Source organism: Microdochium trichocladiopsis (assembly GCF_020744255.1).
Source record: "Microdochium trichocladiopsis strain MPI-CAGE-CH-0230 chromosome Unknown B0I36scaffold_12, whole genome shotgun sequence".
In the NCBI taxonomy this organism is placed as follows: domain Eukaryota; kingdom Fungi; phylum Ascomycota; class Sordariomycetes; order Xylariales; family Microdochiaceae; genus Microdochium; species Microdochium trichocladiopsis.
Genome location: NW_025763555.1, coordinates 358,064 through 372,454, shown reverse-complemented (window position 1 = coordinate 372,454; position 14,391 = coordinate 358,064). Strand labels below are relative to the sequence as shown.

At 54.4% G+C, this 14,391-nt stretch overlaps 4 protein-coding genes across 4 annotated transcripts; 3 read left to right on the top strand and 1 right to left on the bottom strand.

Annotated features, from left to right (window-relative positions):
• Window positions 1-786: 786 nt before the first annotated feature.
• Window positions 787-3,401, bottom strand: B0I36DRAFT_395971 (dynamin family protein; the record flags this gene model as incomplete). The annotated part of the gene is made up of 3 exons (XM_046161536.1): window positions 1,160-3,401; window positions 1,119-1,129; window positions 787-1,068 (listed from the first exon to the last, which is right to left on the bottom strand). The coding sequence occupies exons 1-3, from the start codon at window positions 3,024-3,026 to the stop codon at window positions 787-789; spliced, it is 2,160 nt and encodes a 719-aa protein (XP_046005734.1). The 5' UTR covers window positions 3,027-3,401.
• Window positions 3,402-5,219: 1,818 nt separating this feature from the next.
• On the top strand, window positions 5,220-6,293 carry B0I36DRAFT_354974 (uncharacterized protein; the record flags this gene model as incomplete). Its single annotated transcript, XM_046157379.1, has 4 exons — window positions 5,220-5,356; window positions 5,627-5,666; window positions 5,725-5,996; window positions 6,188-6,293. The coding sequence occupies 4 exons, from the start codon at window positions 5,220-5,222 to the stop codon at window positions 6,291-6,293; spliced, it is 555 nt and encodes a 184-aa protein (XP_046005733.1).
• Window positions 6,294-8,025: 1,732 nt separating this feature from the next.
• On the top strand, window positions 8,026-9,618 carry B0I36DRAFT_336713 (uncharacterized protein). The gene is given in 5 exon segments (XM_046155609.1): window positions 8,026-8,167; window positions 8,222-8,250; window positions 8,355-8,877; window positions 8,996-9,387; window positions 9,405-9,618. 4 exon segments carry the CDS (start codon window positions 8,141-8,143, stop codon window positions 9,326-9,328), a joined length of 912 nt encoding a protein of 303 aa, XP_046005732.1. The 5' UTR covers window positions 8,026-8,140; the 3' UTR covers window positions 9,329-9,387; window positions 9,405-9,618.
• Window positions 9,619-11,300: 1,682 nt separating this feature from the next.
• On the top strand, window positions 11,301-11,829 carry B0I36DRAFT_368723 (uncharacterized protein; the record flags this gene model as incomplete). Its single annotated transcript, XM_046159659.1, has 2 exons — window positions 11,301-11,587; window positions 11,616-11,829. The coding sequence occupies 2 exons, from the start codon at window positions 11,301-11,303 to the stop codon at window positions 11,827-11,829; spliced, it is 501 nt and encodes a 166-aa protein (XP_046005731.1).
• Between the last annotated feature and the right edge of the window lie 2,562 nt (window positions 11,830-14,391).

Here is a 14,391-nt window from a genome sequence, read left to right as displayed (position 1 = left end):
GTCGATGTGTGAGGTAAACAAGACATTCGCGGATTGTCTTATAAAGCTGGACTGTGCCGCTCTCCTTAACGAACTCGCGCACAATCTCGCCTTCGTCATTTGTCCACAATGAGAACCTCCTCAGGTCGGACCATGACGACTTATAGGTAAGAAAACAACTCCTTGTACTTCATCTACCTAAGATGGGGGATCCGGAAGTGACGTTGGAAGCTCGCGCGCTATTCTGGAACACTGCACACACCCACTGTAGGAACGCTAGCTATCCCCTGTGACGTCCCCGGTCGCGCCCACTGTAGCATGCACTGTCGGGTGCACTAAAGCAACCACTGGCGTACGGTCAATTTAGCTTATATTGTGCTAAGTAAATGTCCTACACCGGTAGCACGGCACTCCCTCTGACCCTCATGCCGTAGCGATTTCCAGCCGCGCTGTCTTCCAAGGGCCTTTTCCCTCCTCGTTACTAAGTGTGAAACTGGAGCAGATTTGTTCTTTTATCCCCCGTGGATCTCCCGACAATGCTCCACGAGAGATAATCTGATCAGAGAGGTTTCCCGAATTTCTTCTTCGATATCGACATGACGGGCTCGTCGCCATCGTCCACTACCTCTCCACCGTCGTGCATTCCAAGTGAGTCGGAATCGATAAATTCAGGGCTGTCTTCACGCTCCTGAATTGTTTGGAATGGAACGCGCTCAGGTTCGTCGGTATCAATCTCGGAGGCAGTACGATCCGCTGTTAGGGCAGTGTGGGCATGTCCATCATCAACCCTTCCGTTCCTCTCAATGCCTACATGCGATTCATTAGCAGTGTTTGCACCCAGCTTATTGGAGATACCTTACTACCCATGCCGTCAACGGGGAACTGGCGGCAGATCTGGGCGCTCCTGTCCAGCACCTCGAGCTGCCGGACAGCCTGCTCTCTGCAAACGCGGTTCTCCTCGGTCTCGCCCGCCAGGCTGGCCACGAGCTCCGTATCCATCTTGTACACCTCGGCCGGGCACAGCATCTGGTGCAGGGCGAGCACAAGCCCTGCCTCAATGACGGACACGGCGATGTCGTCGACGAAACGCTTCATGGCGACCTTTGTAGCAATATGGCTTGTTAGTCGTGATGTGTGACGAGGCGAATCGCTGGGGGAAATCAAAGGGTGCTAGGAGCACAGGTCATCTTGTAGTATGCCATCATCATATCCAGGGCTTCTGACGCTGCGAACTTGTTCATGTCAGGCTCTGTGGTGCCCAATGTAATCTTGCTGACCAGGGTTGCAAGATCCTGTTCTCCGTGTGAGATCACTTTCAAGCTTTTTGTACCGAAGTGTTCCATGATCACGGCAGCGACTTTGGCGTGGCTTCTGTCATCCCGGATCTTCTGCAGCGTCTGGGTGAAGTAGTGGTTGTACGTGATCGGATGCAGCTCCTGGTGCTGCTTAAGGATCTGGGTCGTCCTGACTCGGAGGTCGGCCAGTATGACGTCCATCGCGGGGCCGATGATCCTCTGTAGGACCGTTGAAGACGTATTGGTGTCCGCGACGTGGTCGATTACCTGTCTGAGGAAGACTTTACAAGCATCCCAGGTGCGCTGGACGTGGGAAAGCGCGAGCGCCTCCCATGGCCTCTCTTGCTCGCGGAATAGCTCGGCGATGATCATAGGGTCGAAGGATCCCGGCAGCTCTCGGCCGCGGGAACGGGACATCTTCGCCATGATTCTCCCTATGAAGTCATCTCGTGAGATAAATGTAGCATCTGTGGAGGTATCGCTGGCCTCTTCCCCCTCTTCTTTGATGTGGTGACGCCGACCATTCTTCAGGACGTCTGCAGCGAAGTCGTCATTGCAGTTCTGAATGAAGGCGCGGAGGCGGCGCTTGTAGCCATTGTCAGTCTCGACGGCCTCGAAGAACGAATCTGTCCAGTTGCCATCCGCAGCATTTCGCACGAGGCGCTGGAACGACTCCGAGATCGTGATCATGTGCAGCTGCTGTTCGTAGTGCGTATTTCTTGGCCGACCGAGTTTCTCCATCTGACTACGGCATGCCTGACGCTTCGCTTCGATCTCCGTGACCAGACTAGGGAGCTCTGCTGTGATGTGTTTCAAGAGGACTTTACTTAGTCGATTTCGGAGATGAGCGACACCGAGAATGGTGCTTGGGAGATTAGTCCAGACCCCCGAAGCGAAGAAGTCTGCTTCGAGGGTATTGCGTCTATGGAACGAACCAGTCTCCTTCTCCGAGTCCATGTTCTTGACAACATGCCAGCCGAGGCGGAAGTTGACCTCCTGGTTCCGGACGAGCGAAATGTAGAGAGCCTCGCTGTCGGATCCTGGGGTCAGCATGTGGGGCTTTGTGACGACACCGAGGGTCCTTTGCCCACTGGGGTCGACCGTCCTTGCGAGCTTCAGGACGATCTGGTTTGCGAAGTCGTTCTTCGCCGACACGACTGCCAGGATGATGCTTCGTGCCTCGTACATGTACGACTCGACCGTCTCCTGGATCAGTTCGACGTCAGAGGCCTTCTGATGCTTGGTCTCGGAGTGGATTAAGCCAGGCAGATCGACGATGGTCAGATGCGGGCGGTCGGGCCCTGAGATCTCTACGCGCAGCAGGTCTCGAGCAAATGCCCGCCCGTGGATCGATATCCCCATAGCGGATTTCGCCTCGTCGATAAGCCGGGCAAGGTCTTCGAACGTGTCCATTTTCTCGTCGAAGCTGGATAATGCAGCTTTCTCCGAGTCGTCTCTCGACATATGCGGGACGATCGACACGTGCGCGCTGACCTGGGAGGTTCGCCGCAGTACGACTTCGGTGGGGAATCGGGTGCAGAGGTTGCTTCGGCTTGGGAAGGGGACGCCGGAGATGGCCTCAAGGACGGAGCTCTTGCCGGATGACTGGTCACCGACCACGATGATCTGAGGCAGCGAGATGAGATGGTCGATGCCCTCGGAGCGCAGACGATCGATAGCGTCCATCAGATCGAGACGATTTTTGGAGCACAGGCCTTGCAGGGCCTCGTTCTGGACGGTCGTGATCGCCATATTCACAGCAGGAGGAGGGTCGGTCGGTGAGTGGATATTGCAATACAGTAGTGGTAAATTCGAGAGCGTTGGATCGGAGTTGTCGGAATATAATGAGGAAGAAACTGCCGTCGGTTGCTTTCGGAGCTTACTGGTGAGATTAAGAGGAAGTGGCTGTCACCATGGGCAGCCAAGGTCTTATATATGTTGATCGAGGACCTATAAAGGAGTTGTGGTACTTTCCCCTGTGAGACTGCTTCGCCACCACCTGGCACACCAACTGATACATTCCATGAGGAGAAATCATGTCAGAAGCACGCGTGAGCAGAGACGGTCACATGTAGCACAGTACAACAAACGTGCTTCCGCGGCAACGCGGAGAATAGAGGAAAGTCAGACCAGCCACAAGGGAAAGGACGAGTTGTAGTTGCAGCCGCTCAGGCGCGGAATGCGCACTTGCTTCTTACGCTATGCTGCTGAAACAAAGCAATTTTGGATTGGCTTATGATAGGCCATGACGGTGGTGGCTTGCACGCTTCCTGCGCGTGAGTCACAACATTGTGTTGAGGCAAGAGTCTCGGGCGGTGTTCAGCCTCCTCCACACGCTCTCAGCGAGATTCCGCGTGCATACGAGTCGGATAGAGTTGAAAAGGGTTTTTGAGACACGTTGAGTGAGTTTCTGGTAGGCCTCCCGCATGAGCTAGCGTCCAGGCTGCAGCGAGCAGGTTCGTAGAGTACGCAAAGCATACTGCATTCTGGGCAGAAAGCCAGTTGTTGTCCGCGCGCGGAGAGCAAACTTCCCATGCTGAGGTGGTCGGTGTCAACCATGCATATGCCGTTGAGAAGGTTAATCGAAAGCGAAGTGCCTACAACCCTACTGGACAGTGGTGGATTATCGTTCGCAGATGCTTTCAACAGACCAGCACAATCGTGACTGGCCCCGGATCGTGCGCAGAGCAAGTCGGCGAGCTGTCATGCTTGAGCCCGGAAATGGAATTTCGTTTCGGCCCTCTCAAACAAACCGGTATCCGCCCACTATACGGGATCGCAACGACCTATTGCTCGACGCTTGCGCCCTGGCAATCTTCTTAGTTCCTCCTGATGATGCCCCGCGGCAGAAACATTTTGCTAGAGAGGGAGAAAAGCTTTGATCAGAGCAAAACAAGATTGAGTTACACAATTACATTTACCGACAACGACAAGGAAGTGCGTGCCAAGGATCTCACAGAGCCATTGGCTGGGCCGGCGCTCTTATCTTCGATCAGAGAAGGGCAAAGGGCATGACCTCGGCATCGCAGGAGACGAGTGTGGGGTCAATCGACTGGAACTCAGCTGCGTAGAAGTCGTACAGATCCAACGGCATCAGGAATAAAGATTTAGTGAAAGGTGTCGTTGCGATACAGAGGGACGCGTCGTTCTAGCTGTGAGGCATTCCTCAACACCAATGCCCTCCATGCGCGTGAAGGCCGTCGTGGGACGCAAGACCCGACATCCTGCTGAGCGTGTACTGTACAAGAGTAATCCGTAGATAAATCAAGCACCCGGCCGTTGCTACGTCTCGGACCAGTGACGTAGCGGATTCCTGAGCAGAACGCATTGTCGGCGCATCGAGAAATACACTCGCCCAGTCTCTCTCTTCCCATGACCCAAGCCCGGCGATATAGGACCGTGGCCTTATTATCGGGCTGCCTAATGTTAGCCGTGCGCCAGTCTTGTGTGACAGGCCATCTGCGCAGGCTGCAAGGATAACCCCAGCCTCCATGTTCGTGCTGCTGAGCGGCACATCACGACCTTATCCCAGCGTGGGGGCATGCCCCTGTGCACCATCCCTTGCCCTGAGCGCATTCACCTGCGGACCTCACCGCGGTGCCGCATCTACATGGTAAGGTGTAAGGACGACACAACTTGACCGACCAGGACTTCTTTCAGCAGCTAATGTTCCCCCTCTTCTCACGCCGACCCCTTCTCTCTCATCTTGGGCGTGGGTAATCTCGTCCGTTGTTGACAAGCAATCTTTCACGACGTAACTCATCGTCTTTGTGGCCTTGCTGTCTCGGTCAACATCAAGCTTTCTCAGTTTTCGAAGTCGTTCATCGTTATGCTCGGCAGCTGAACTACGTACACGTGTACATTTGGGGACATCGGCTTGAGTGTTGCTGCTCATGCGTTATCTTCAGCATTAGGACCACTGGTCTCTTCTGAATGCCCGCAGAAATGAGCTCAAGGTCTCGTGGACGCGCCCAGCCGACCGTCGCTATTCCTAACGTTCTCCGTGATGGACCACACTGGCACGACCCACATAGCACATGCACCAGCACGGGGAGCGGAAGGCTACCGACGACGACAACAAGGTCAAGATTTGCCAACCCTCCAATATGGCTAACCCCCACATCGGCGCCTGGTCCAAGTGCAGTGTCGGCGACTTATGAGTATCTTGCCGAGTGGCGGCACAGAGGCAAGCGCTTCACTCTATGAGGAGCTTTGCAACATCATCAACAAGGTTCAGCCGCACCAGCGACGAACACCGCTTCAAGGATCTCCATCCGCGCCGTTGGACATTTGTCGCCACCCGCAATGCTCTCCCGCCCAACTCTTATAACCAGACGCTGTCGCTGACCTAGAGAGCCTTGGACGGGTGCCCACAGCGTTGAGGACTACCTGGTAAAGGTAGAGACCAAGTCTGCGTCGCTTCACGCGACCTGCTGCCGTTCGTGTGCAGCCATGCCCCCTTGCTGTCATTTGTCTCCTGCTGCCCAACAAGCTCTCGGCGAGCCTGACTAGCCGCTCCCCAAAATCATCCACTACCTCCTGGACTACAGTGCCACTGAGTCGCCTCGAAGGGACTGCCAAAACGTCGACTGCCGGCCAACCGAGCAGCAGCCACAGATTTTCGTGGCCGACGACGCACAGTTCTCCAAGCAGTCACTTCTCGCTTGCTACATTAAGCCCCAGCGACCAGTTCAACTCGACACTGCTCGAGTGGCTAACCACGTACGTTCACAAGACGGGCAACCCACGGTCACAGGCCGACCTCGCATTCTTGTGGTCTGTTCAAGTACAAGGAGAACCGCTCCAAGCACGAGGACTTTCATCGGGTTTAGTGAGGCTCGATCACCCGTTGAGATAGGGCAGGAGACCCAGATAGTCGAGCTGTCCAATACGACACTTATGCCGGTGCCTAGCTCAATTGAAGACATCGCCAACACGGACGGGTTCCTCGACGAGGAGTTCCCTCCTGAGAAGCTGCTGGCGCCTGGGAAGAGCTCGCAATGGCTGTCCAGATTATGACTTCAACTTGCCCACAGACATGAAAAATCTCGATCGCCGGGAGATTGCTGTGGCCAAGGACTGATCTGCCCGCATTGCCAATTATCCTGACCCCGATGAGATCGGGGTGAACGGCGATTACTGGCACGACTTTCCCAAGGAGAACCCCGCCGCCGCCGTCGTCAACGGTGACGCTCCGACAGAAAAGGGCACGCTGAACCCTGAGCAGCGAGTATTCTATGACATTTATGTCGACCATTTCCAGCGGGTAAGTAGCGGACATCAACCCGCAGCACTGCATTTCAACATCGACGCCTCTGTCGGCTGTCGCAAGTCGTGCACGCTCAAGGTTTTCTGCGAGCGGCTTGCCATCGTGGCGCGGCAGAATGCCTGCCTAGCACCATTCTGCACTGTGCTCCTGTGGGAGTTCGACCAGCGAGATTGACGGACTTACACTACACTCTATCTTCCACTTGCCCGTCAAAGGAGGCGCTACGCTGACTTCTCTAAAGGGCACAGCTAGCCTTCCACCAAGAACTTGGTCAAAAAATCGCCTCAAACAAGCACAACATCGTCAAGGCCCCCGCCGCAAAAATCATCGAGGCTCTCAGGCATCACAATACAACGAAACGAGTATTCGGCTTCGGGCAAGGCTTACTGGCGGCAACCACCCCAATGCGCTAAGCGCTGGCGCTCATGACTCGAATCAGCTTCGTGCCGACCAGGTCTGTAGCTACGGGCACAATGTCGCAGGAAGCCGAGAAGGGACCAAATAAATGCCGAGCAACTTCTGAAGTTTCAACGTGGAATGGGGCCTCCAGGTCCACAGATGCTTGCTCGAACGCAGTCTGCGAGTACGTCGATAGGATAGATCGTCGTGCTGCGGGGAAGAGAGAGCAGCGCCATAATCTCTGGAAACCAAACTCTGAGGCGTCAGTGCTGTCCGTTGCCTTTGGCACCGCTGAGTTACAGTAGCTTGCGTGTGCCTGGCATCATCAATGGCTGGATCCTTTGTTGTTGAGGCGCCGGCGAAAGTGAGGCGCGTGGATTGTGATGGCATGGCTACGCTGTGTAGCTGCTCCATTCACTGGTGGATGAGTGTCAAGGAGGGCTTTGCAAAAGTGGCCATCTCGTGCTGTTCCAGAGTTTGGACACGAGTGGACATTACAGAGGCACAGGAGAGCGTGGTGTAATATTAGGTACTGTAATTGAGACATTTTTGGGTGAAGGCGTGTCACATTGTATATGCAATGAAGAGTGACCATGGCCTCGTTCGCAGCCATTGCTATCTTGAATCGAGGAGTTTTAGGGGCAAATGTGTAGCCAGGCGGCGAGTGACGCACTTGGCCCGGCCGCAACTTCTGTCATGGTCTCTTTGGGACATCGGTGTCCTCATCTCCTTGTCGTCTTCGTCGACGCCAATTCTCTTATATCCAGCCATTTCGGCGACCCTTGATGAGCACGTCATAAGTCAGGGCGGGCAACGTTTTCAGGACCTGACGTGCCTCCTCCATGTCCAGTAGTTCAGCGTGTTCCTGAAAGACTGCCACTACAGCATCTCTCAGTGCTGTGTTATTGCTGTGATAGTGGTGTTCGGCACAGTTGCCGTCGCTGATACGTGGCGAGGTATGGAAGTGCTTGCGTTCCAAGGTTAGTGGCAATGGCAAAAGAGCGCGCTCCATCCAACCTCAATTGGCGGGGTGGTGTCACGACCCCGCTCCCCGCTCGCGGACCCGAATATTCTTAAACATTAACTAGTCACGACCCCCTCATCCCTAACCTTTGTGATATCTCACACACTGGCTGCGAATCCAGGAGGCTCGGTTCCCTCCTGCACACATACTTGCCCTTTAAGCTCATTTCCTGACATGACTCCGGCAATCATTTTCTATGTGGTATGATCAATCCTTGTGGGTATCTCTTGCGTCACTGACAAATGAAACCATCAGGTTGTGGTCGGCCTAACAGCTGTCGCAATGTAAGTCTACGAAGTTGCCTCAAACAGCCTGTCCGATCTTGCGAGAGCCGACACGATTTGCTCCTTGACTATATTCGTGACTAACATAAGGTCTTGGTCGCCAGTTACGTCCAAGTCACGGCCAGCTATCTATCACTGCCGATCCCCCAGCCCACGAGCATTCTAGTGATCCTCCTACCTTGGATAGCAGCCGCGATCAACTTCTGCACCAGGATCACCAACACCACCACCAACAAGAGACTCAGCCGTCCCCATGCTGCTCGTGCTCCGATCATCCGTCTCGCGCGCGCCGCCCTGCCCATGCTGCAGGTCTTCCAGGGCATTCTCACCGTCGTGCTGGCAACGCTGCTGTCTCAGACCATGACGCAGAACGCGACGACGGGGTGCCTCGCCCAGGGCGCCTGGCAGGGGATGTGGTCCGCCCACGACCGCCGAGGGATCGAGAGGATCCAGGACGCGTTTGACTGCTGCGGGCTGAACAGCGTCAAGGACCGCGCGTGGCCGCGGGACGGCACGTGCTCCTCGCTGTACGGGCGGAACAGTGCCTGCGGGAAGCCGTGGGAGGCCGCGTTGCGGAGAGGGTCTGCGCTGGACCTTGGGGTGTGTTTGGTCTTGGGGTTCATCCAGGTGAATTTCTCAACTTTTTTTTTCTTTCACTTACCAAAGCTAAGGCTCCTTTTTCAAAGTCGAGGTTTGGAGGTTTGTCTGTTTTGTACTGACTGATATGTTCCCTCATGCCACCCAGTTGTGGCAGGCTTCCCGATTCTTCTTGTCCCGCAGCGGGGGCGCCTGGGCAGAACTTGGACGCGGGGACGGCGGTAGCAATGGGTACCGACAACTCCCGCCGAACGAACACACCCAAACTGCTGACGGCAGCCGACTTCTCGAGAATGTCAGCGACAACGAGGAAGAAAACATCCCCCGCTCTCCGGATCACGATGGAGAGCGTGTAAACGACCAGACCAGGCTGGCTGGAAATCAGAACAACCGCGGCGACAGCTACGGAGCGGTGGAGAACGGAGGCACCTCGGCGGTGGTGCCGACCGGGCTCGGACATGAGGCGAATGCATGGCGCTGAAGGCTGACCATAATGTGCTTGACAATCAATCGCGAGGGTGCTTGTCGACTGTGAGATCGTGGTCCCCCTTTCACGTTGCTTGTTGGGGGGCATGGTGGGGAGCAGCAGCGTAAATCAGTGAATGGCCCTGTGGTGGGATGGCGGCCAAGAGGTGGGTCCCGCTTGTAAGTGAGAGTGAGCACAGCAAAGTTCATCTAGACAGCGGCTTGGAGTGCAAGCAAGCCTGGAGCCCAGCATTGTATGCGCTCGCCTGCCGATACTACAGAACAATTGAGTTTTCTCCAACAGGATGACTGTGATTTCCCCGGTCTTGTGCCAGGTCATCTCCCACGTGCATCCCAGACCGGCTGGGTCGGAAGGATCCCTCGTGGACATCAACGTCATCTCGAAGTCATCACCTCAAGTCCCTGCAGCAGACCGAGCGGGCGGCATCGGCAACAAACCCATAGTACAAAGGACTGTGGTATATACACTAGCAGCCTGGCAATTTCAGCGTGGTTTCAACTCCTGGATCGTCTGGCTGGGACTGGCAGGCTCTAACGGTGCACAACCGAACTGACAGCCAGTGCTAAATCGCCCCTTTGGATGTTTGGCCATTCCCAGGCGTATCGGAAAGTTGATTCATGGCAGCTCGTCGCAAGGCAGATAGAAATACACATTGAAGAAAAAGCTAGCAGATCGCCTGCCGATCCTCCTCTCTGTCCAGATTTTCCAGATCTTCTCGCAGGATAGCCTCAAGTTCCAGCTGTGACAGTGCCTCTTGTGTAGGCGACAAATTCTCAAGCACGCCGAGCGCGTTTGTGCTGCGGTCAGCCACAGCGGTGAGCAGCTTACGATTCCGTGGACATGTCATTCCTCCAAAGCTCGCCCGCGATGCCCTGAGGATGACCTTGTGCTGTCCCGTTGAATCGTGTGGGCGTTGGTAGACCAGCTCCTTTGTAGGGCTGCAAAATGGGCCTCTGGAGCGACAATGTGGGTATCCGCATCAAAGTCGCCCTTCCCCGCGAGCTCTTGCCACTTTCTGACAGTCTGATATGCCTCCTCGTCGGTTAGGAACGATGCTTCGGCTGGAACGACGCTTTCTGGTGGTTTTGACTCCTCTGACGAAGCCGGGTTCAGGCGCATTAAGTGGATAGATGCCTCCTTGCCGATATCATAGTCGCTCAAGGTCCGGCCCTCGGTCAGTTGTTTGCCGCCGTATATAAGTCGCCCATCGATTCTTGGGTCTCCTTCATGCTCTCTTATCTTCTGAATCACCCTTTCGACTGTATCGGAACGGTCCACTTCGAGAGTGATGGTTTTACCCATCACTACCGAGATTGGGTTAGCCTCTCTGCTTTCCAGTGCTTTTGCATTCCTGAAGGGTCCACGGGAGACTTACATGTCTTGATAAAGACCTGCATCTTGTGCTAAGATGTGTAGACCCCTTGGAGCATCGAGCGCATGCCAGCACAGAAGAGTAGAGATTGCGGAGAAATGAGGGAAATAACTTCGCACCTAGAGCCTTGCGCAACAAATATACACGCACGGGCAGCGACAGATCCGCTCGGTGCCCGTACGGCATTTATATACACGCACGGGCAGCGCGGAGATCCTGAAAAGCGAGTCATTCCACACGCACTACTTGGCATCATGGGCATCCACGCATTATTGACTTTTGCGTCTCCGAACATAGCCTATAGAGGTCGCGCGGCGGCCGATCGGTCGTCGTTTGTCTACCGGTCGGCTTCGCGAGCTGAGCTACCTAGGGGGGGGGGGGCACTACCACTCTTAGAGTTCTCCAACCCCGCACTCGCACGGCCACCGTAAAAGTACACGATCGGGGCTGATACAGCGGTATCAGACCAGGGTCGGTCAGCGAGCGAGAGTACAGCGCAGAGGTACTGTGGCGCAGAATAGATATGAGTAGTGTAGAAATAGAGAGAGATGTAGACCTGGACCTTTGAGCGATGCCATACCTTCTTGCATCATAATGGAGGACACCAGGCAATTAGCACTGATGGGATTCCTGGCGCTGGAACCACACCTCAGCACGAAGCGCCCAGGGAACTATCAACTCCTTAAGAAGATTGACACCATACTCGAGATTCCACTATGGAACAAGACCGACCGTCCTCCCAAGATTCTTGCCGGCGCACTGACCTACGCCATGCTGTGTTGCCTTAACTTTATCGCCTCTGACAACACCAATGGTGGGGATGATGTTGCATTAGCATATGTGGTAGAGCGCGGAGTTAGTCAATATCCTCTAATGAAGCAGTACGAAGTAGAAGCTAACGCGCCGTAGGCTCGAACCTGACTCAGTAGAACCCGATGCGATCAAAGACCAACGGGTTTACGGGGAGACTTTCAAAGATCTCTGTACTATCACCAACCTCTTGAAGAAGGCTATTGGTAGTAAAGAGACCGACTCGAAAAGACGCGAGAGATTCAAGGTCGAGCTGGAGCTCCTCAACGAATTGCTGAAGGGTTTGGCCGAGAAACTTGAACGAACGGGCTAAGTCGACGTCACGCACTGAAGACGTGATGCGCCATTTGAGACGTGCAGGAGCACACCTTGTCTACATTTTTGCTTCATTCACATTTGCGTCAATTAGCAAGCCATGTAAAGGGACTTGTTGGATACACAGGTACGCCTGAATGCTCGGCTAGGATCTTCGGAATTCATTTCGTCACTTCCATAGCATTTTCTTACCAAACTTATTGTCCCTGATGGCTCTATTCAACGGCGCCCAAGCATGGGTCCTGGATGGAAATATGGTGATGGAGTTCAATCCGCTAATGGTAATGTGACTCGAGTAAGGTCCCTTATATTGTGTCGTAGTCCTCTGCCGTCTCAGAGCGTCCGGCGCTCGGGAAATACTTGTCGCTTGGGTGATATTTATCGGAAGCATCTTCCCACAGCCGAGCAAGGCGTTTTAGTATGATCAATGATCAACTCAGCAACATCCTTACCTCACGCAAGGTTGATCAGCGCTGATGGCAGCTGTACTTTGAGCTTTGCGCCATACATATCTCGTGACGAGCCGTTCGTATTGTTAGCTCGTTAAGTTAGGTATATCATACGCCAGGACGCCGTGCCGTCGTCCAGGTCACGGGTGGTGATCGTGTTACAGTTTTGTGTCTTGCTCTGATCTCCTTCCGACGCCTACTTCCTGTATTGCGGGTTGGCTGTTTCATAGTGCACACAAATCCTGCGGGCCAGGATGACGTTCTTGGTTTTGTCACCGACGGGAAGGTTGAGCTCGGCCATATACTTGCGTCTGAAGTTGCTGATGGTATCCAGTTCAAATGTGGTTCCCTCCAGCAGGTCGCAAGATTGGTGAGGATGATGTTGTTCTCAACCCGCGCGCCTTGTGCGTGCCGACTATTCTCCCTCATCTCTCTCCATGAGGGCTTGAGATGCGCCGCAAGATCTTGTGGTGTCGGCTGGCCATTTCTCCCATGCGGCCAAGGTGTGTTAAGTCGCGCCTCTTCCTGAACATGTGCTGCTTGCTGCCTGCTCGGGAACTTTAGAAGCAAAGCGAGCTCGAATCTCTGAAGCTTGAAGGCACCCTGTGTCGAAGATCATGCTGCACACCTTGAAAGTGCAGAAGGAACAGTCTGTGAACATATTACTAGCTTGACTCCTAGCGCACCGGAGCTCGTTGAAGTCTTGGCAATAACTCCACAGGTCGCGAAAGTGACGCTGCAGCTCCTTGACGTACGCGTGACACCTGGACTCAAGGTCTTCCGAAACCCATACAACTTTCGTCTGGATCCACTTTGCAGCTTGTGGCGTTGCCTGCGTTGATTGCGCACGGGGTTGCTCCGCCATCTTCGTGTTGTATGATTGCGGATTCGAGATTGTGAGGATTCTTGTCCGCATGCCCTTGTCATCAGTGAGCTTCCTGTTTCAGTCGCTGATCCGCTCGGTCTGTCTGGATCTGGTTGCTTCTTGTGCATCGGCGTGGTATCAGATTGTGGCTGAGGCCCGGCTCGCTGTCTCTTCGGGCGTCCTTCGTCGGACTTGGCTACTGCCTCGGGGTGCCTTATGAAGCGAGGCCGCTTTGAACTCTTCCGACTTGACCAATAGTACTACCGCGATCGTCCAAGTTAGGACTCTGGGATTCTGTGGCCTTGAGGAGGGTGACTTCGTAGCTTGTCGTAGCGTCGATAGCCGTGTATCGTGTGTTACCGGTTGCCCTCATCGCCACTGGGTCCGCAAGGACTGCCGTGACCGTCACCAGTGGCCTCGTACAAATCCTCGCAGAGATCGCCGTGCCTTGAGCACGCCGGCAGCTCTCATCTGATAAGCCCAGCTCAGCAATATCGTTCTTATCGGCGTCTATTGTGGTCGTAAGCTCCTCGTTGATCGGGTTGCGGGATGCCTCAGTCTGGCCGAGGGTAGTTCTTGTCGTGGCATCCTCGATGCCACCACCACATCGGCATCCACATTGCCGTAATAGCTTCACTGGCAGCGTGGAAGCGAATGCCGAAGCCGTCCCTGCTCATCGTGTTGGCGCTCACTCATTCGCCCAAAGTGGATGAGCCACTTTTGAAGCAGGTGCGACCATCACCGCCTGACCAATAAATGGTCACCGGGTAAGACTTTCCTCGGTGAGGCGTGTCTAGCGAACTACAAGATGATATTGGTAAATAAACACTGCGAAAGTGGGGGCTTTCTTTTACGGACATCTTCATTCTGGGCAGACTGCTCAAAATCCCTTGCGCTTCGTATATCAGTTTTGAGGGAGCCTGATGAGGTCCTAGAGCTCTTTCCTCCTCGATCGAAACGAAATATTGTAAGCTGACCGAATAAGAGTTGTGCTGAAGTGTGGATATTGATATCTGCACCTCACTGTCCCTGAAGTCGACCCCTGACACTCTACGCCTTATCTCCCTGTTAGGATTCAGCCTTCACGGTCAACGTTCTGACTGTGCGCTGGGATTCTGTTGAGGAATGTAGGTAATATCCTCCCACTACTTAAGTCTTGTAACTATTTTATCTCTGTTGATGGTTGGGTTTGCCGTAAACCATGTTCGTGACGCGTAACGCAACTGGTGGCTACTGCGCATGTTGT

Coding starts and splice junctions, on each gene's coding strand:
- B0I36DRAFT_336713 (XM_046155609.1), top strand. CDS start 8,141: ATGACTCCGGCAATCATTTTCTATGTG. Junction 8,168..8,221: donor CGGCAATCATTTTCTATGTG/GTATGATCAATC, acceptor TGAAACCATCAG/GTTGTGGTCGGCCTAACAGC. Junction 8,251..8,354: donor GGCCTAACAGCTGTCGCAAT/GTAAGTCTACGA, acceptor CTTGGTCGCCAG/TTACGTCCAAGTCACGGCCA.